The following is a 22,280-nucleotide window of genomic DNA, read 5'->3' as shown; positions in this document are numbered from 1 at the left end:
CTCAGGCAAACGATGAACAGTTTGAATGATACTGCCATCCACTCTTGAGAATTCGACGTCCTAGTCCTACGTAACTTACCGTGTAAATGAGGGAATACAAAAGCAAATTACTGAGTAAATAATCAAATATTTACCATTTAGTATTCTCCCGACATCACTCATGACTCAATTAAGCAAAAGACATGGAATGTTTTGACCTTTTCAACAAATGGTCTACGGCATACTAAAAACATAACGTGATAGTAACTTGAAAAAATCAGCAGTTATGTGAAGGAAACAAATGGACTTCCTTGCTTCATTCATTATAATTTTAATAAAAATTGAGAGAGTGTAGCAATTTTGTGATTTTCGATTGAAACCCAGGAATTTGTGAACAACGTACGGATAGGTTACCAGCATTGGTATATTTTGTTCGAAAAATAAAGTTAATAACGGTAGCAAATAACAATTATCTAAAATTTATACTAGCAAACACTGCGAATTTCAATTTATACAGCACTACATATAAAAAATAACTCCCTGCCCCAAAGAAAGCTTAGTGCTGTGGAGCACATTCTAGGGAATGAGAAACAAGTAATTCAAAAATGCATAAAAAATATCTAGCTTGCTCTGACTTAACCAATATGAATATAAAATTATCAGAAATCATTGTAAAACAAAGATAATGCAATCAGCAAAATGATTAGTAACAAGGTAGAACCTCTAGAGTAATTTAAAACCAGAGAAAGCCTTATCAAGCGCGATATGCAGCAACACAGTCTACATTCTTCACTAAAACGTGCTGGCTCACATTTTCATGAAACTAAAATCTACAGCATTATGGACAACTGTTGCTACCATTTCTAAGTATATTTTAATTTGAGTTCAAGATCATGTATAGCTGAAATAATAATAAAAATTTCAAATCGGCCCAGACAATAATAATTTAAACATTTCTAAAATATAAGTTTGGGATGAAAATAAAAGTTAAAATAGTGTCTCTAGAAAGGTTCTAACAAAAAAGGTGTAAAAATATTCCTAATGGCCAAAGTTGGAAAAAAGCTGCAACTATTGCTAATTAATCATTAGGTGGATAGCCAACTTTGGCTCTCTGATGAGAAACAAGCTTAAGGGTACTCAAGAAATCAATCAAATCGGCAACTTCTATCAGGATTACCTTATGGAAGTAACTAAATTGTGCACAAATTATGACAACCAAGCCTTCGAGACGCAGGTTCATACGCGCTGTCCGTTGTCTCAGAGCTTGGAAGGAGAGAACGCAGTTAACAATGTTAAGGTGCGGAACAAAATACCAAAAGTATGGTGGTGGTCCCTGTTTACGCGCTCGGTTTTATGCCTCGTAGCTAGTCCATGGTAAAATAATATCAAGATGTAGAACGGAACACCAAAATTTCGGTGCTGCACCCTGCGTAACTCGGGACAAATCGCCCCGATAACCATTACGAAATGCGACACAAAGCATTAGTATTCATTACACAGCAATCCTTCTACCAATGCGTGATACAATTCTTGGCATGACGAGCAATCGGCTCGATGGAGGCGAAACATTCTCGTGGCACTGATTGTGAGCGCCTAACGACTGCGATGGAAACAGAACTTTGCCAGCGCTCTTGCTGGCCTGCGTTGAAGAATGTCTCCAAGGCAGGCGCCAATACGCTACGGCTATCGGGGTTCGAGCGTACGCCAAACTTGGACGCGGAACTCAAGAGCAGCTGACCAGACATGGGCTTGGCGGAGGCAGACTTGATTCGCTCACGTGAGAGTGGCGACGGCAACAACAACAACAGAGCGTGTCCATGGCAACGCGGCTAGAGTGAGACGGCGGCGGAGGGGGGGAAGTGTGGGCAGTGCAAGGGAGCGAGGGAAGGGGGTAAGGCGAGGCTTCATCCCCCGGGGCCACCTACCTGTGATATTGTCGCACAGTATTCGTGAAGTGATGATGCGTCCATACGGACTGAAGAGGTTCTCCAAGTCTTGCTGAGTGAGATTCTTCGGAAGTCCGCTCACGTACAAATTGGCGCCCTTTATCGCTTCGCTGCTAGGGCGAGCGTAGGACACCTGCGAAGGAGGAGAAAAAAAAACAAATTGTCAACTCCAGGGGAAAAAAACCTGTCCATCGGAGAGAATGGCATTCATCATATATACATAGGTTATTTATGAAGATACCAGACCAATAGAGACCAGTGTATAAAGACAATGAACAGAGAGAATGTCAATGATTCTATGTACATATATGTTCATACCCTGCGGTCAAAACCTACAGCACGGCACGAAGACACTAAACGAAGAGCAACACATACATAGGATCTATGCATAGGCGGATCCAGGGGGGGGGCACGTGCCCCCCCCAGACCCTCAAAAATATGCATGATTTTTAATACGGTCCCATAATCATTGCGTTCGTTTTGTATTACGAGGTATCGTTGTGCCCCACCCAGAACAAAATCCTGGATACGGCCTTGCTTGTGCCCCTCCCAGAAAAAAATCCTGGATCCGCCCCTGGATCTATGAGCGAAAGGTTGTCACTTCAATTCCACTTAAGACAACTCAACGGATGACTATATGCTTGGCATTACATGTCGTGGACTATAATAGTAGTGCACTGCAGAAGAATTATCGCGTTCTTCTTAAAATACATATTATATGTTGAGTTCTAAAATATCTATCTTTAAATCAAGACGGCGAGATTCAAGTAAATGGACAATTTTTTATAGATTACATAATATTGTTTGATAGATAATGCCGCCTTAGTAATGAATAAAATGGGCATGTAAATAAGAAAAATATAACCACCCTAGAATATTTGTATAAATATCACCAAATTACTAAACTTTTCTGGATAAGGCATAATGCTATTTTAGGTGGAGGCTTTTGAGTTATCTATACTCCGTTTTGGTCCCGTATCGCGTCATCTATAACTCATCTTGTTATCAATATAATAAGCCGCAAACATGCGTGATTATCATTTACTAATCTAAAACATACGCAATAATTTATCCAAAGTGCTGAAGCAGACAAAATGTTACTGCCAACAGTCAGAAGGCACCAAAACTCAACTATGCTCATTTACCACAATAAACTCCACACATGGCTTGTCATTACATAAAATACTTTTGATGAAAAAATTTACCAAAATATTGAATTTGTAAGGTCCTTTACGCCAAATGTCCCCAAATATCCCCAAATTCTCAAATATTGAAAATATAATCTGAAATTATTCTAGAAAATATCCAAATTATTGTTGAATTAGTAAGTCACCGCACTTTATGACCTAAACTCTTATTTTATGAATGTAAATTGAAGTTGACTCTGTATCATATTATGAAATACTATCAGAAGATTCTCCGTGGATAAAATCGGGCACAGGAGAAAATGAGATATTGTGATGAACTAAGGGCCATTATTTCAAATAAGCATTTATAAGGCAGTTAAAAATATCGTTCCTTAGTAAATTACTGCAAATATACCGACAAAACCTACACAAGGGAGTAACAATGGCAATCAAATAGAATTTTTCACTTACCCAGGTATGTATATTAAATTAACTTACGCAGAAATATGTACCGCGATAAATTACTCGCAATACGCGATGGGGGCAAATAAAATGAGCAGTGGAAGAAACTACGTTAATGAGATGCGCACATCGTTTAATTATTGCATTTTCTAAGAAAGAGAGCCATCCATATGTATGTATGGTGAATGATTACGATTTATAACCTCCACGCCAGGAAAAAGTCATATTCCTCACAGTAAGGAGGGATGAATTACTTGCCTTCCGTAAACGTTCTAATAAAAAAATTCTCTTCGAGGAGATATATGTCCTGCGTCAGACATTGCAATGAAATTTTTATGACCACAGCCACTCTGTCCGGAGTATTTAATATATTATCACGAGTCCGCAAGTGAATAGAGTAATTTGCCTTTTCCTCTTTTAGTTAGCATTGGCGTATAAATAATTCTTTAAAAACACTCCCACGTCATGATGCAACACAAAATCGTAGGAAATTTTTCTAATGTGTTAACGTAGCACACATTATGTGACTGACGTAAATGGAATTATTATTTTGAGAAAGATATTCATCGACCATCAAACGGTAGAATTTTTCTTACAGTAGCTCAAAATACGGAGCCACAGTCACGTAAGTCAAAGACCAGACGGAAAAGAAGGAAAGGGCAAGGAACGACAGATATGTTCATTTGCCCGGGGAGCCACAGAAAGCTCATTTCCTGAAATCCAATTATTCGAGTGTTGAACCCTTTTGCAAGATAGACCTGTCTCCACTTCATGGTTCAAGCGGCTGAGTGGATACCGGAATTTTTTTATGATAATACTTGTAGCTACCTCTCTATAACCTAACCTCTCATCGTCATTTATTAAAAGGATAAAAATAAGTTGTAACATAATTAGGTAACATCTGTCTGCATCTAGCAGCATCTACTGCTTAGCAGATATTTTTAATTCACCAGGGATAAAATTTACCCTTTAAGAGAAATTCTTGAGATTTACATTTACATCACTAAATTTAGTTTGAATGGTTTTAAAGACGAAATAACCACGCTATAGTTTCAGAGTATGATGGTTTTACACCGTAACAACTGTAGAAAATGGAAGGGTAAGAAATATTATATCCAGGCTCATGTACAGGGAGCTAGCTAGACATGCGAAGGTATTTTAAATTATGTAAATATTATGTTGATTTCTTAGTATAAATAAAACTAATGGCAACCGTCCAAAAAATTACAATTAAGTGAAGCAGTAACAGAAGCTATTACATTAAATATATAATTTACCAAACTAAGCACGTGATATTTTTTAATGAAGACCATATTGGTCGTAATGAAATGGAGCTTATGCCAAATCGCAGATGTGCAATATAAACAACAGGTTTAATTAAAAAATAAAGAACCAATTAATTCACCTACACCACAGATATCAGTAGAAGTTACAAGCGCAGATATATTCCTTGCAACCTCACGTGATAAGCTTTCTACGCTACAGATTGAGACAATAAATGTCATAATTAACGCCTCATTCGAGGATAATTCGAACATAATACCTCGGGTAAACCCAAAAGACATACACATTCAAAAGAAAGTAGAAATTAAGACAAATATTAATTTTAGGGGGTCATTTAAAAATGGGCAATAATTTAAATAAAATATCATAAAATAAATAAATAATGCCAATCTGTGTACGCATTAGAGACAATTAAATGCAATTTGATTGCACCATTACTGCATTAAGTTTTCAAATCGGTCAAATTGAAAATGATAAAAATTATAGAAAAAGAAACAAAAAGATGCACAGTATCTAACAAAAAATAGAGGCAAAGAAGGTTTTTAGCAACACTTATTTATTAAAATCATGAAGAGAAAGTTAACGCATTCATACGTATCTATAATTTTTTATCAATAAAATGTAGATAATTTGAAAAGGGAAGAGCATACGTTGAAAACCAGTGACACGTAAATGCGGAAAATAACAATCAACAAAAACATGCAAACTAAGGTAATAACTTTTCCCACACGGCAAGGAAAATCGTCGAGTAAGAGCCCATTTCCATTGGATCAAACTTGAGAAAAAAATTCATCTGAATAAGGGAGAAGCTTCATGGAAATATACCATCATCAAAGAAGTTCGTAAAATTCTTTATGGGCATCCATAAAACTTTTATAGTCTTCTGTTTTGCTCTTCTTCCCAACATTGTATCATTCTTAACATTGTAGTGTCTTTAGGAGACGTCATGAGTTTCTTTCATTTGCAACAGCGCCAGATCGATAAAAACCGCATCAAGGGGGAACGAAGCTTCATATAATCAATACGGTACTAGAGATGAGAGACATAGAAAGGCGGAGAGACACGGAACTAAGGGATCCTTACTTATTTTACACGTCGATATCCGTACAATGGGCAAAAAGCATGTAATTTTTAAAGGAAATTAATGACGTAAATAACTTAGTCAAAATCGGGATAAAAAAATAATCGACAAATAATCCCTTATGAAATAATGTAATTTAAATGCAATAAAAACAATAAACCCATGGAATTTCTCCCAATTGTTCCCATATGGAAGTAAATACGCAACACTGACTACATGACACGCCCATTAGAAAGCCACCAATGATCAATGAAGTTAATCGAATGTATTACCAATTAAATCATCATTGTGTGACAATTTTGGTGCATGGTTAATATTCTCTCATTTACAGGTAAACTTTTGGTATTTTTAGTAACACCCACCTTGATGCGGTGGCATGCGGAGTAGCACTTAAAATGAGAATGGCATCTTATTGTCGCACTACGCAACTGTCTTTCGTGTATTTGCACCAAACTTAAAACATATGGATAGCTCCATTTCGGCGCATCTTTATTCAACGAAGGTTGAGTACTCATTCCATTTTAAACTTAATGTCTAATTGTAGGGAAATATTTTCACAATAATGCATTTATTAATTTTTTTAAATCCAATCAAAAATAGTTTCAGTTATGGAATTAAAAAATTGTCTGTCATAAGAGATGGTTTTAAGTGGCCCAAAAATGTAGCCCCAAAAGATTCGGCAGTCAATATAATAGTAAAGATTGTTGGATTTCGCGTTAAAACGTATCATGTACTGCTAAACGCCACTAATTTCGTTCGTGTTTATCAACCTTATTGATATATTTCATTATCCGATCTCTAATACATAGTATTTCCATATTTTGATAATTTATCCCGTTACACGAAAAGTAAGCAAGTATTTTAACACCAAGACACGTTACACTCATTCTTTTACATGAAAAATATTCGTCTCAGTCTTAATATTTCACTTCAATGAGAAAATTCATGATATCAACCTTTAATCCTTTCTAACCCACAGATGCTTCTGAGAAAAATTAAATTTCAATACCTCTCATTCACAAAATGTGAAAAATGTCTACTCCATTATAATTATTCTGGCAGCTACATATTTCGCCATTTAACTTTGCAGGAAAAAAGATCACGTAGTTTAAATATTTCCTGACTTGAGCTGAAAATGAATCCATTTTTGATGCTACTTTGAAGCAAAATTTGGTTATAATGGGTGAATATTCAAGGAAAATACCGCTTACAAATAGTGACATACACACACGTCACGAATGACGAAACGAGACGAGTCTGGGAGCAAATCCTATTGAGTCGGCAGCCGAACCATTGGGGAGTGATTCACGTTTTCTCTTCGTGACAAGCCATATGCGATCGATTCGGGGGTTCACTGCCCTGCAAGCAGCCCACGCTAGGGATCCGTGGAAAGAAGAGGCGACCAACGACCACCCCCACACCTGCAATAGCGAACAGCGACACTCCCGACCGGCGGTCATTACCATGCCGTAACGGCCACGGAGTAAGCCCCCTGTCAGGGTGCCTGCCCTCATTATACGTCAGAAGTTAACTCGCCTCTCAAACAGTTAAGCGTTAACACCTACCGTGCTGACCTTAGTACTGTAGATTTTTACCACAGTACTGGCCATTTTCAATTATTTTGTGTTATTTCTTAACAAACACCCTCTGATGAGAGGATTGAGTGTTTGGTATCATTATAGAGAATGAATTTCGTTTTTTATTTGTTTATTTAAAGGTTTAATATGGAGATTTTCCACAACGCTAAAATATTACAAACTACGATTTTTAAAAAAGTTGGATGTTATAATATTACGCCCGTAGAAAAAAATCGTAGGATTTCACGCGGCGTTATATTACGCCCATAGCACCCAAAGTGTTAATTTTCATTGAGCGACGACCTTTTGGCTCTCAGTGGTATGCGTGAAAACTTTTTATGTGCTGTTTAATGCACTTATTTGACTGCAATTTCCTATTCAGCAGCTGTGGGTAGTTTCCTGCTTATCGGACCACATCCGCTATCCAGAATTTTGGGATACATTACAAATGCGGAGTTCAAGTCTAATGATGAAAGCCAGTGTGCATGAATATACATATATATTTTTTTTTTATATACATATATATATTTTTAAATAGCAAAATTGTTCTCATTATACACACGGCAAGGGCCACGATATGGGTACAAGTCCTCTTCTGGATTGACCATAAAATCTTAGGTTGTAAGGACACATCGATCCCGATGATACGATTGTTTCCATTTATCATTGCACGATTAAAACTCAAACCATAAAAATGACGTTCAATAATGACCATATACTTTTCAAAATTTAGCTATATATATCAAGCACAAAGAGTTTATCTTTGAGAAAATACTATGATAAAATTGTTAATTTATAAGATTACGGGAAATGTACGCAAGTATCTACTTCACACACACCAAAAATATCAAGGGAATATCATACGTTAAAATTAAGTAATGCGTCACGAAAATAGACCTGGACCGATTGTCCTATGAAAAGTGCTCGTTCTCATGTTGCCAAAATAAGGAAATAAAAGACACTAAATAACTCTTATCCACCGTTTAAAGCCGGAGAAGACACGCAAAAATTCAGGGACCTCGGTAAAAACCGCTGGCGACGAATCCGATTAAACCAGCCATGGAACAGATAAAAAGTTTACCTTCTAGAAAATATCAAGCAAAATATATTGGTATAAGAAGAAATGGATCTATTTTATATGCCCCGAATATATCAAAGCAATATCGTATGTTGCAAATAAGTGATGCGTCACGAAAAAGGACCACGACCGATGTGTCCCTTGAAATGTTTTCGTGATCATGCAGTCGAAATAAGCAAATAAAATACGGATAAGAATCAACATTAACTTCTCGTATGAAAAAGTAGATAATAAATTTCTGTTACACATATCGTTTACAAAATCAATAGCCTGTGTCATATATTTTACGAGTATCTGATTGTTGAGTATAAAAATGGGCAAAAATATGAACTACAACATTTTAAATGTCAGGAAGAACTCCTATTCACCGTATAAAGCCGGTTACGATTGAAAACAATTCAGGGACCTTGGTAACAACCAATGGCAACGCATCCGATTAAACCAGCCATGGAACACACTGAGATCCAAGGGTCCGCCGAAGCCCCTGACGAGGAGGGGGGAGCAGCCGGATGCTCTCCAACCACCCCTCGCCCTGCCCCCACCGTAACTCGTTCCCCCCTACCCTCTCGCCAGGGTATCATCTGCATTGCAGCTGACGAGAGGAGGGGAGGGGAGGCTCAGGTGAGGGGCTTCATCCTTCTCCCCGGCCGCTGGCCCCTCGCCAAACTCGTGTGACGGCCTACCCAGCAGCCCACGCAGCTGCTCTATGGCCATGATACTAGAATGTCCACTACCATAGCATGCATATCTCCCACCATAATTCTATCATATGTTCCCTCACCAATCCTGACACTTGAAATGTAAATCTTAATAGTTACGCCCGTTATTATGTTCTACAGTCAGATACTCGTAAAATTATATGTCCTAAGCTATTGATTTTGAAATGAATATGTGCACTAGAGAATAAGATACAATCAAAATTCGACAGTACTACGAGCCCGCGGGAGTTTTCGTGGTTCATCGAGTACCATTTTATTTTTTTGACGCTAATGTAAAATTATTTAGGCTGTATTTCATTCAATGATGAATACTAACACAACTCACTACTACACTTGCTAGCGAGTGAACTAGAAAATCATTTATTGGTACTTCATGATTTCTTTACTTCAAAAGAGGTGTCGACTAAGTAGTAGAATAACTTCGTGATATCAATATTTCCATGGAGAAAATTTCATGCAAAATTTTCGAAGGCTGACGTGATAGGATTTCTAAGAGACAATTGTTTGAAATACATTTATATATTAGCATTCGATTAGAAAAACATCCGGTGAAAAATTCAACAGCATGCTTCGGTGGTATCTAGATGGCGTATTTCGTTGTGGTTGTACAAGTGTTTTAGAGAAATTACTAGAATTTGAACGTAATAAATTTCATTGCCAATGTCACCTAAAAGCATTGAAATAAACAGCACTTCCAGAAAACGCAGCTGCTCGAATGGCAGTCATTCATATTTTCCCGAAATGTTTCACCTATGGGATTACGTACGGAATAATATAAATACGCTCAAAAAATAGCTGTAGCACCTTATTTCTAATTAAGAATCAATTCCTGGGAAGTAGATTTCCTTAGAGAGACTGTAAAAAGTTGATCAATTAGGTCTTATACCGCATTGTTTCGTTATTGTGAGCAAATTGTTCCGTAAAAGTTAACAGTTTCACCCATTGTGCCGAAGCAAAAAAGAAAACTTGAGCATAAGAGTTATAAAAAGCCAGTAAGTTTTAGAAACTTTTCGTAATCCAAGTGACGCCAAAGAGAACCGGAAATACTAGTTTCATCGTGCAATTTCTAATTTCAGGGTTTCAAATTGTTTTTTAATTTTATAAAGCCCCGCTGAATAGTTAAAACACCAACCTTCTCATGCATTTCAGATTCTACTGACAACATTTTCTCCATAAAAATATTTATTTATTTATCATTATGCAAACAAATTAACGATTACGTCCTCGACTTAGGGAAAATAAGGAATATATGTGAACATACATATTATTTGAACCTTCTTTGTTTGACAGGGAAATCGCACTGAATTATTCTAAGAGTCAAGCTAAAAATGCTTACTCGAATAGCTCATTAACAGGACTTATTTTCCGACACCAGTACTGCTCCTTAAGTACAAAAATACCACTGCTACTAAAATTAACTCACGGCAAACTACACATTTTAAAAAATGTCCCCAACCTTTGATGAAAATCTATCATTTGGAAAGAAGATTTACATTTTTCCTTTTAAGCAATATTTAACGACAGGAACGTAAGTATATAAACAAGGGCAATTTTCATAATTAAATATATACCTTCACTTCCGACCATGGCTTCGACACTATGTCATTTTTAAGGTCCTTTTATTAAATGTGGAAATAACCAGTGCTGTCTACATTTTATCATGAGCAGTCTCGTAAATAGGAATATGCTTTAGAGGGATGGGGGATCCGAGGGGGCAACCCTTCCAGGCGCTGGGAGGCACGGAAAAGTTTTTTGAAAAATGACATGCCTCGAAATAAATTTTACACCGTTTCGGCACTTAACATCTAACTTTAAGTAGCTGTAGTTAATAAAGGTGAAAACAGAACAATGGTTTTAAACACTTTTTTCATTTCTCTGAGGCTTTCGGGAGGATCTATCCCCTCATCTCTCTATGGCCACGCCACTGATCATGAGTATATCGCATTTTCACCACGTCAAGCCTCAAACGATTTCATACAGGAACGTGGTCCCAGCACATAAATACTTATTAGGACATATGCACTCTCTATTGTGTTTCTCAAACGCGCATATATTACAGAAAAGGATCCTCAAGTCCGCCTTTGAATGTGTTTTCAACCACCGCGTATTTATATGGGTTTTCAAAAATCGCTGACGAAGAAATCGGTCCGAGTTTCACGGGAAAATAAGGTATAATAAGGTGCTTCAACCAAAATTTACATTCAATACGATTTTATCTATTTAATTTACAACTTTTTAATATCATTTCTCAAAATAGAAACATAATGCTGCAAAATATTGGAAAAAAGGTGATCCCGTTGTAGTCATCTCCACGCCGTGGACACTTTTGAAAACAGATTAAAATTCAACCTTAGTGATAACAGAAATCTGCCTTCTATTGGATAGAACTAGGACTCCTCTATACCTTCCTCAGGCTAGCAATATTTATTGATTTTTGCAACATTGTGCATTACTACTCCATTTTACCCCCTAGTGGACGGGAATTAGTGGGGGACGCACGAGTCGTAAACTTGGCGATAAAATTGCAACACTGGATCGATATCTTTTCTTCCCTCACGTCTCCTCCTTCCCAACCCCGTCCCTTGGGAAAAGTCTTGCCATACAATGTAGCAAAGCACCACTTTATCCGTGAGAGCCACATTTGGAAAATACGCAGAATAAGGGCCCCTCCCGACACATGTCAATTTGAAGTGCACATTTCAAATTACAATACAGATGTACGCGGAGTTAAATTTAGGAAGGCTATGTATTATATTTGCAATTGAGCTCGCAAATCTTTTCCAAGAAAATTTTCGTTTCTCATTTCGCACTAATAAGCATTTTTTGCATTCCTATGAAAAAAATGCAATTTTTATCCCTATTATTAATTGTATTTTTTTTTCGTATTGACTTGCTATGAAACAAATGCATACAAGAGTGTGGTCAATGAATTTTCTTTATTTATAACAGTTCCATCCAATGAATCCATGCGGCTTTACAAATGGGCGTCAGCTTGGAGAAGAAACGATAAAATATTTTCACCCAAAAGTACTCGTTGGAGAGGTTTCAACAGATGTGAATTTAATACGGGATTAACATATAAATAAGCACATGAAAGGTGGTGAAATATTGAGAGTCAAAGAAACAATTAATAACTGTAAAGAATACAAGCAATTGCATGATTTATTTTGGCTGAATAAAGAACTACGGTCCTCCATTGAGTACGCTCTCTGCTTTTCTTTGAACATATGCAGCTATTGCGTTTCATTCATTGTAGCAAAGACACCTAAGTCTCTTCATTTTTTTGTAGGCTTCCTATTGCGTTTTCCCTATAGCGCTCACGTAGATCTAGAAACGACCCATTGCGATTCAAATACTACTCCGGTATTTAATACCGGTATCTTTGACAAATTATGTAGTAATCTGTGCCAAACATCTAAAATTGACATGATATTTTCAAGGATCAAACCACAGAGCTTTTTTAACTCCGAAAGCAGTAAAAGCCAAAATGCAGACCGGAGGGAAAACAATGTAAATATAATGAATCAAGATGCACTTGGAAAAAATAATACGCATTTATGATGATTAACCTATTAAAATGCAGAATTAATGGACTATGCTGCAATTACTACTCCTCGCTACCTATATTGGCATTCATTTTCTATCGCGGTGCAAGTGACAAAAATTATGCGAAAAAAATGCATAAAAACATTAAACTGAAACGAGGCTACAGATAGTTAATGGGCAATTTTATTCGAAATACGAGACGCAAGCCAAATAAGGTCAAAAAGCGAGAGTATATTCACATTTCAAGACGCATTACGAGTATACGTACCAGTCGGAGATTCGTTATGGCTAACCTATAAACATGCCTGGTTTATGTCGCAGTTATGACTCCTGCAAGACTTCAATGGATTTCCCTTTTTTCTCCACTCCATTATCCGAAACTAATATGATAAGACTTTAACCAAAGATAGGTTATCAAACAGTCCATGAACCATTTTACTATTCTCATGAAGCTGAAGATATATCCATGAGATTTCATTAGAGCGATTATTGAGATTTACACCTTCATAAACCGATATAAGCACGTGATAACTTGGCCAGAAATTAGTCAATTTCGCGAAATTATAAATCAAATAAAAGCTGCATCAAAAAGGTTACATAATTAAAGACCAGAAATCTCTCGATTCTTTTAATTGCCGTTTCTTATTGACGGCTTTACCTCACTACGCTATACGATTTCAATGAACTTTATAAATGTAATAATAATGATAATAATAGTGAAAACTGAAGAAAATTAAAGAACAAAATATAATAATAATGATAATGATAATAATGATAATGCATTCACTTATTCTGTGTTCCGCACGATCCTTATAAGAACAAAGACTTCAATTGCGCCAGTATGCAGTAAATTAATAACAGCCAAAACAGCTTGCGTGAGATGAATGGATCAGTTTTGATTTAGAAAAAAAACGAAGTATTTGAGAAATAACTTATCTTGAAGAGTAAATTGACATCGGCCATTTTTCTCTATCGCGTCCTCTCACATTGTATTTCAAACGAGCTTGTTATTGCTAGGAGAGAGATAGATTACAATTAATGGGAAGAATAACTTTTTGTCGGTCCTGTCGGTTTGTTTCCATTTGAAGGAATGAGCAGTCGATGCGCTGATTGAGGAGCACTCAGCTTAAGTGATCTGCTTGGCCGTTTGTCAAAAACTGAAAGGTCTGATGGATTGAAGGTCACCCGTTACCTACACATTTTAAGAGCCTCTCCCCGGTATCGTCGCCATAGATGAAGGATACATTATGGGTTAGGAGTGACATATCCTATACACGGTGCATAGATACTAGTCATCCAACTCCGGCTTAGTGGTGATGCTTACGTATCGCTACTGCTATACTTTTTATAGCTACTGCCCGAGTGAATCTCCATCTCATGTACGATTGAAACTCCACACTAGCGCCAATACTCAGGAAAGTATGGTAGTATCGCGGCCATGTGCGAATAGAATTTTGAGCCTCCAAACATTATTCCATCATTTTTCCATGATCACAAAACTTCAATTAATTGGTACACCTAACTTATCAACAATTATTTTTTTGAGGTTGACGGACAGGAGGAGTTGATATATAAGCGGGCAGAAACAATGATAGAGCAGTCAGTTTAACGTATTAGTGGTCCAAAGTAGGTATTATAAAATATATTCCCCTTCTACATATAGCGTTATACGAGTAGTATTAACATATTCCCAAATTTAAGCTCAAAAATAAACTAAAAGTCAAAATTCAAGTTAGCTCGGTATAATTTCGTGGAAAAACATGACGAAGATAAACACCAAATGACACATTACACATAGTGTATTAGAGCTTAAAAAACACTTGGATTCCAGGCGATAACTTCGAACTCCCGGGAATCTTATTTTAGAGCGGTGAGGATCAATTAAAGAAGCTATGAATCTTATTATACTGAAATTACCACAATCACACGCTCGACAACAATAAATGGTGATCGGAAATCGAATGGAGGAAGATCAATCTGAAATAAAAAGTAATAACGAAGCAATGGTTAGGGTCAAAGGGAGTGATTGAGGTTAAAAATATCTTTGACGGTTATTTACAGAATGGATAACCCCATTCGCATTTTGCAACGGCACATTCAGCCTGGAACATGGTCGGGACGGTAATTGCATCACCGTCTCTAGGCGACCACCTCAATACTCCCCCCCCCCTCTCGCCTCATGGCGACGGCCCCCTCCAAATCTCATTTCGGGGAACACATCCCCGCGGTTCCCAAGTAATTGGCACTCGGGCCGCTCATCGCTGGATCGGCCCTTTTAAAAAAACCACCTATACGCTCGCAAACACGCAGAGAAATTTCCCGACCATTAATCCACTTTTCTAAAACCCCTTTTGCCCACAATTCGCGGTCACCGTGCGGGAGAATTCCCAGAACGTTACTCTTGCGCAATCCTTTGCCACATTGATTACCAGTTGAAAGGACGGTTTTGACGCGAGGAAAAACGCGACGAAAATCAGAAAATACGAAATGTATAGACGGAAATACTCATATCTCTCAAAAATAGAGCGTAATTAAACTCTCACCAAACAAAATGTACTAATATTTAAAATTATAATGTTATAAAACATTTCATCACCTTCGTAGAAAGTACACTATATGGTAGAGATGATTTTTCACATATGAATGCTGCTGATTGAGGGTAGTACGCCTCCAAAACAAAAATTCCACTCAATTGCATTTCCTCGTAATTATAAATATATTTCGCATTATTTGTGTAACAGAACGAATTAAATGCAAACATGTAAACTGATTGTTGCGCGCAAGGTGAAGGATGAGTGCCAAAAATGCAGTTCACGGTAAAAATGCTAAAGCGTGTTTTCATAGTTGTCTTTTACAGAACTTTTCATCAATGAGTGAAGCCTAAAGGATTAGCAAAATACCACATAGTAAATAAACAAACAATATTCAGATGATCATTTTCTTCTATACTAAATACATATCATCAGTAAAAAAGAGTATCTGGTTGAAAGTTGCGATTAGTAAGTTTTGACCATATATACTTCTAGCGCAAGAAGATGTTTCATCCTAAAGTAGTATTACCATGCCCGTGGCTAAGCTTTTATAATTACATAAAAAATTTATTCCAATGGGAATAAAGTTTTTTTTCAAAATAACGTGTCACTATGGACGTCGATTTTTTCCAACCCTATAGCGTCATCCTAAAGTAATAGAGCGATTTCATATTCTGATTCATTGGTAAATTCCAAATTAGTTAAAGGCTAAAAAAATTCCATCATTGGCTAGCATCTGAGAAAGAGGTATCAACATATTTATATGCATCGTAGAACTTCTTTTAAAATAATCATTTTGCTTGGCATCAAAAGAAATCAGGCGATTTTCCATTTCAATGGGAAAGGGAAAGGAGGAGGATTCAGATTTAAGGTTGCTTTCAGCTTGTATTCTCATCAATATGGAGCATCCTCTTTCCTGAAGCCCCAATACCACAATATTTATTCAAAAAAGATCTCGAATAATACCCAACAAAAGCATTTGATCTCTCGCATTAACCAACTCCCTTGAAGCCTCGCTCAAACGCTCCCATTGTCCGCTCCGCAGGCGACTCAAATAGTCCCAACCATTGTTTCTTTTCAAGCGCAGCAGCGGATTCCACATTCGCCACGCGCGCCGGTCGAAAACATGCGATTCGCAAAAGTCACCGCGAGACATCACAGATCTCCCGAAAATCCTTCGCATGCGCGCTCGGTCGCCTTCTCCTGCTCCACTGCAAAAACGGCCACCGCCATGCGCAAGTACTGCTTAGATGAGGCCCAATGCCATCACATAGAAGGCTTATTTCTGTTTCTAATTTAAATTTGCTTTCAAAAATTTCCGCGGCGCGGAGATGAGTGCAATGCGATCCACTTTTTTTCTATATTTTCTTGGTAATGTTTTTTTAATTGCGAGGAATAGCATTGAAAAGTCACGAGTTTGATGAACAACATGATTATGTACATAAACTTCGATTAACACCCTTAATTATATCTTATTTCCCCGTGAAACTCGGATCACTTTGTCCGTCAGCGACGCGAGTGGCGACTGTTGTAAAATCCATTTTTAATGTAACAACACATTTAGAGGCCGACTTGAGGATACTATTTTGTAATATTTGTGGCCATGCGGTTGGATCCACGTCCACAGTGACAAGATATTAAGAAACGAACTCTATTCCCATAGGATTGAATTTTCATTTAATTATAAATCCTTAGCCACAAGATTCGTAATTACCCTCTTAACAAAAGTTATGAAGAGCTGTATACCACAAAAGGGCAATTTCCATCATATCTATCGAGATTAATTAACTCAGAATTAAAATTAAAATGGTGGAAATGTAGCTGACAATTAACAAAGCACCCTCATAACAACAATGCGACTATTTCAATGCATGCACTATAAAATTACTAGGTTTTGTGGTCAAGCCGCAAAAGGTTCGAACTGTTACCGGAAATAAACTTAATAATTACATAGAAATACGGCACAATATAAATAAATGAAAAGGAATAATCAATCTTGGCCATACATAGTAGTGAACCTCATGATCGAGAAAATTTGATTAAAGCCCCCTGGAGAGCAGGTAATTAAATATAGCATCAAAATAAGTTCGTAAAGTGAGGATAAAAATACTGGTACATTAAAATAAGCTTTTATGCTAAATTTTTATCAACAGCAGAAATAAGCCATTTAAAACCGTCAGAAATTATTGATAACGAATGATAAAAAGAAATTATGAACAGGCAATCATCAAAAAACCTTCTTTTAATCCTAAGCGAGTATAGCAAATATAAGGCGCCTATCAAACTGATGTGTGATTATTCTCAGTCATATATCCTGACAAAAAATCACTAAATTACGTTAATTAACATGAGAAAAGACGCATTATAAGAATGCGAACCTCCTTTTTAATAATATTTTACCTTATTTTTTTAGGGCATTCAAGAAGTTTTACTCCAGACAATAACCGTAGTAAACTAATCAGGAAAATATTTCTACTTTTTTACGCTATAATCAAGCTCCGAACTTAATACGCGTTTACTAAACACTAAAGATGATTTTCACCGCAGCAAAGATATGATCCCAAAATACATGGAGTTGCTCACACTCTTGAAATGCTAAGTGGTTCTTTAAATAATAGAAAAGGAATACAGGTATTGTAAAAGTACCCCTTGTATCGAGATTTACAGGAGAAATGCATTGAATGTAGATTTTAAAGTTTCCTATCTTCTGGCGATGACTGCTTCGCCACTTTTAACTACTTTCAAAATTCCTCGCCCCCTGTTTACATCCGCGTTCGCCGCTTTCAAGGACGAGACAGCCGCGAGCCCTTAGGGTTGATAGATCCCTTCCATTCCCCTCGATTCAACACCCCTCTCCCTGCCCCCCTAAAATCAGGGGAACCACACTAAATCCTAGTTTCGTGCACGCGGCGCTGCAGTCGCCAAAGGCAGGCTGAATGCTTCTCAGTAAAAAAAAGATCCTCAACAGCAAACCAACGTTTCAGTTGCATTTTCATCCACTTTATTAACACCACAAAGTTCTCAGAAAGGGGTACAAAAAATTAGCACCAAAAACTAAACATGACAGCGCTTTTGACTATTTCAGAACTCTGAAAAAAAACACAGGAAATCTAAAACTCTTCCACTGAATTCAATGCACGAATGCTTACTTAAAAAATGCCACCAGGGGAGGTCAAATACTTGAAAATTTTGGAATGCTGTAAAACAGAAACTTTCCTTATAAGATTTGGATGTCATATCAATATGAGACAAACAGTTTGGCTATTTTTCATAGGCAAATGAAGAAGAAGCTAAAGCCTTTATAGAAAAACTAACCTTTGGTAGCTTTCCTTTGGCTCCTTTAAAAAAAACTCGGTACGAGGCTATACACTTTACCATACCTCGGTTGACTTATTTTAACAGTAGTTAACTTCACCAGTAAAACTGTAAGGAGTGCATCCCACAGTTAGAATAACAAATGCAAAGAATAGTAACACTAATAACAAATTTACCTTTCCGAATCCAAAGCCCGATTATTTTTACGATTTAATGGCTTGATTTACTGAAATGTACCTCTGATTGTTATGAAATACTACTTTTATGACCACATAATCAGTATATTTATAAAATTCATGACATTTTCTACGTTGAATGGAATTTGTTGACATCACGTGCAAACAACGATGATTCTGAACCATCAATATCTATCAAAACAGCAACTTGACTACCAATGTTTAACATAAATTTTGCGTAACAATCCAGTCACCATGTTGATTGGCAACTTCTTTACAGCATCACAACTACGTACTACAAGTAACACTGAGATATATTTGAATCATAGCTTATGATTTTTGAATTCTCAAATACGTACACGAAAAAATGGAGTTCCCGACTACACTCGTTTTATCGCGGGTAGATATAATTAACTTCTCAAACGACGGCTATCGTGAAGCCTGTCTACCAGTTTCAATTCAAGAAGCCTTCCTTAAGATTCTGAACCCAATAATTACGTTCAAGTTTGCTAAAATTATTTTACAGCTCGGAAATGTTAGCCAATCAGTAAATTTTCAATCAATCAGATGAATTCAGAATGTTCTTTGTTTCACGATCAGTAAGAGACTATAACGGCAGCGTTAGAATTTACAAATATGTTAGCTGACTTGTAGTTTAGCCTACTAACTTATGCATTCTTTAATGCATATTTGTGATTTTTCTTAGTATTTATAACAGCTATTATTGTTTTTTCCAGCTTTAATGGCAGATTACCTTAGTGAATAGTTGCCAAATTTTGCCTTTGCATGAATGTTGAAATATAATTTGTTGGCATGTGTGAGCCCTCTTGCATGCTACATGGAGGACATTAATCACTCCCTGCCAAACACCCTAGAGGTGGCTCGCAGGGTATTATGTTGACGTAGAATTTTCCGCGAGACATTCTTATGATCAGAAAAAAGGCACATCTTATACTGCGTACTTCAGCCAACGCTCAGACCATGTCACAACACTCGGAAATTAACATCATAAAAAAACGCCCCACGCCGCTTATTCTTCGGTTCCAAATCAGCCGAGTTGGACCCAAGCCGGAGTTGCATAACTGGCGTAAAGTGACCTAGATCCTACCCAAAAGGGACTTCCAAACGGCAGAGACGGCCATTGCAACGAATCCACCACCAAACCATACCCAAACCAGACCCATCGAGAACCCCCACAGCGAGTCTTCCCAGCAGCCCCTCACCTACGGCCGAGCGCACAGCAGCAGCGTGCACGGTGAGTCAGCCGACGAGTTTAGTGGGCCCGGAGCGATAGCCAGCGAGATACACACAGCCCAGGCGACACGGGAAAGGGGCGACGAAGGGGATGGGCCCCCTAATGAAAAATGCTCTCACCCCGTGGCCAGATGGCGTTGCCTTCCGACCGAGTGCGGGGGCCGGATACACGAGGAAATGCATTGCTCACGCCAGGCACGACTATATTCTGGTGGTACAACGTCAGGTGAAAGTCCTAAGGCCACATTAAGGGAGCTGCTTGGAAGATTCATTGAAATTCCTAAAGGCTGCCATACACGGTGAATGATTATGCGAATGATCATGCTGAATGATCACGTGATCATTCACTGGATCAAGCGAGCAAAATAGAACATGTTCTAATTTTCACTGAATGATCATGAGCTTGAAGGTTCATTCGCTATTTGTTCCGTCATACATGGTGAATGATCATGCGAATGAAATCATTCGCCGTGTATAGCGGCCTTAAGTAATGAAATGGGAGAGTTTACAGGGGAGGAGAAAAAGGTAGGGGATATATTTGAGTAGGACCCTTACCAATAATTACTTGTATCTTATGTCTCAAAACCATTCAGTATGGAGAATATTGAGCTAAATTCTCGTGTAAAACGTAGATGCAAATGTTGATAATGGTTTACTCAATATACTCTGAAGTTTTCATGATGATGTCGCAAGCTGTTAAATGATATTACCTCATAAAAAAGAACGGGTCATCAAGTACGTATTGTAGAGGCTCAAGAGCTTGTCTTTTCTCTTCATGCGAAAACCGCATAAAGTACTGTACCAAAAAATGCATAGTTAAAATGAAAGAATGAAAAAATTGAAAGCAAAAATGATAGCAATACTTAGCTACAAAATGGTAATTGAGATGACTTAGAGTGTGACAAATATATTCAAATAAGGAGGAAAACTTTTTGGGCACAAATCATCTAGCTCATCTTTCAACTTCACATGGAAAAGTTGCTTCATGGAAAAAATTCTATTTTGTCATACATTCATGCATCCAGCTTCACCATTAATTAATCTAACAATAAATAAACAAAATTATTCTCATGGAAAAACGTTTCCAACACACGAGGACGCGTTTTAATCTATACAGGTATGACGTACTGATCGCGGAGGATTGGGTATGTGCGGTGACTAGAGTGATGGCTGGAACTTTGCACTAGCTATGCAAATCAGCATAGGTTAAAAGAAAGCCTTCCTTCATTTGTTGTAAAGAGTTCTCTCGTATGCGATATTCTATTTTTAATTCATCTAAAAACTGCCCCGACAGCAGCCTTTATAGGCCTGCTGTTGTATCAGGAGGGTGTTCCGTTGTTTAGTAGCTAGACTGTTAGTTTCACACTTCTTGGGACCGGGTTCAAATACCGGCGGTAGCAGAGAATTCGTGTGGCACGAATGTCTTTAATAGCAGACTAACGCTGACACATGGTTGCTTTCCAACCGTCTTTCCTTATCCAACCCTCGAAACCTTAGCTGTCGATCGCCTCCTCTGAACAACATACCACGAATATTACAACAGAGGACCCTCAAGTTGGCCTCTTTAAGTGTTGTGACCCACCGCGCACTGAAAGTCTCCACTTGTAGCGCTGACGGACAAATTGATCAGTGTTTCACGGGGAAATAAGGTATAATTAAAGCATATTAATCGAAATTTATACACACGATGATGTGATCTATCAAGTTCATTACATTTCAATGCTATTCCTCGCAATTACAAACTTTATTCTGCAAAATATTGGATAAAAGTGTATCTCACTGCCATCATCACCTTGCCGCGGACATATTTGAAAACTGATTAAAATGCAACCGCAAGTTCCAACAGAAATCAACCATCTATGGGATGGAATTGGGCCTCATCTATACAGTTCCTGTGTACCATACCACACAAACAGAACAGCAATTCCAAACATCACCTAGTCATCTCAGTACTCCATCCCAATTCATCTCCTCTCTAGAAATTAAATAGATACATAGGAGGAAAGGATGAATGAAGTTGAAGGTCTAACACACCACTGTAGGTGACCCATATATCGTCCCCTCTTTCCAAGTCGTTCCCAAGTCACTCGCGTCCTCGGAATGTAAATCATTGGGCAAAGAGAATTCGCAATTGAATGCCTTTCTCCCCTCGAATGGCACGCTGACCATGCGGCTCCGAGTTGAGAGCCTGAAGACAATACCTAC

General features: G+C 37.6%; 1 protein-coding gene across 14 annotated transcripts in view; it reads right to left on the bottom strand.

Moving 5' to 3' along the window:
• The window catches only part of LOC124170977 (ELAV-like protein 1), a 733,134-nt gene that overhangs the window by 17,890 nt on the left and 692,964 nt on the right, over nt 1-22,280 (bottom strand). For all 14 annotated transcript variants that reach the window (XM_046550072.1, XM_046550070.1, XM_046550073.1 and 11 more), the window contains one exon: nt 1,905-2,058. In XM_046550072.1, the coding sequence (XP_046406028.1) occupies nt 1,905-2,058 (154 nt within the window). The remainder of the gene's footprint in view (nt 1-1,904; nt 2,059-22,280) is intronic.

Source organism: Ischnura elegans, chromosome X, assembly GCF_921293095.1.
Source record: "Ischnura elegans chromosome X, ioIscEleg1.1, whole genome shotgun sequence".
Classification (NCBI taxonomy): Eukaryota; Metazoa; Arthropoda; class Insecta; order Odonata; family Coenagrionidae; genus Ischnura; species Ischnura elegans.
Note: the sequence above shows the minus strand (reverse complement) of the source record. Positions and strands in the feature narration are given on the sequence as shown.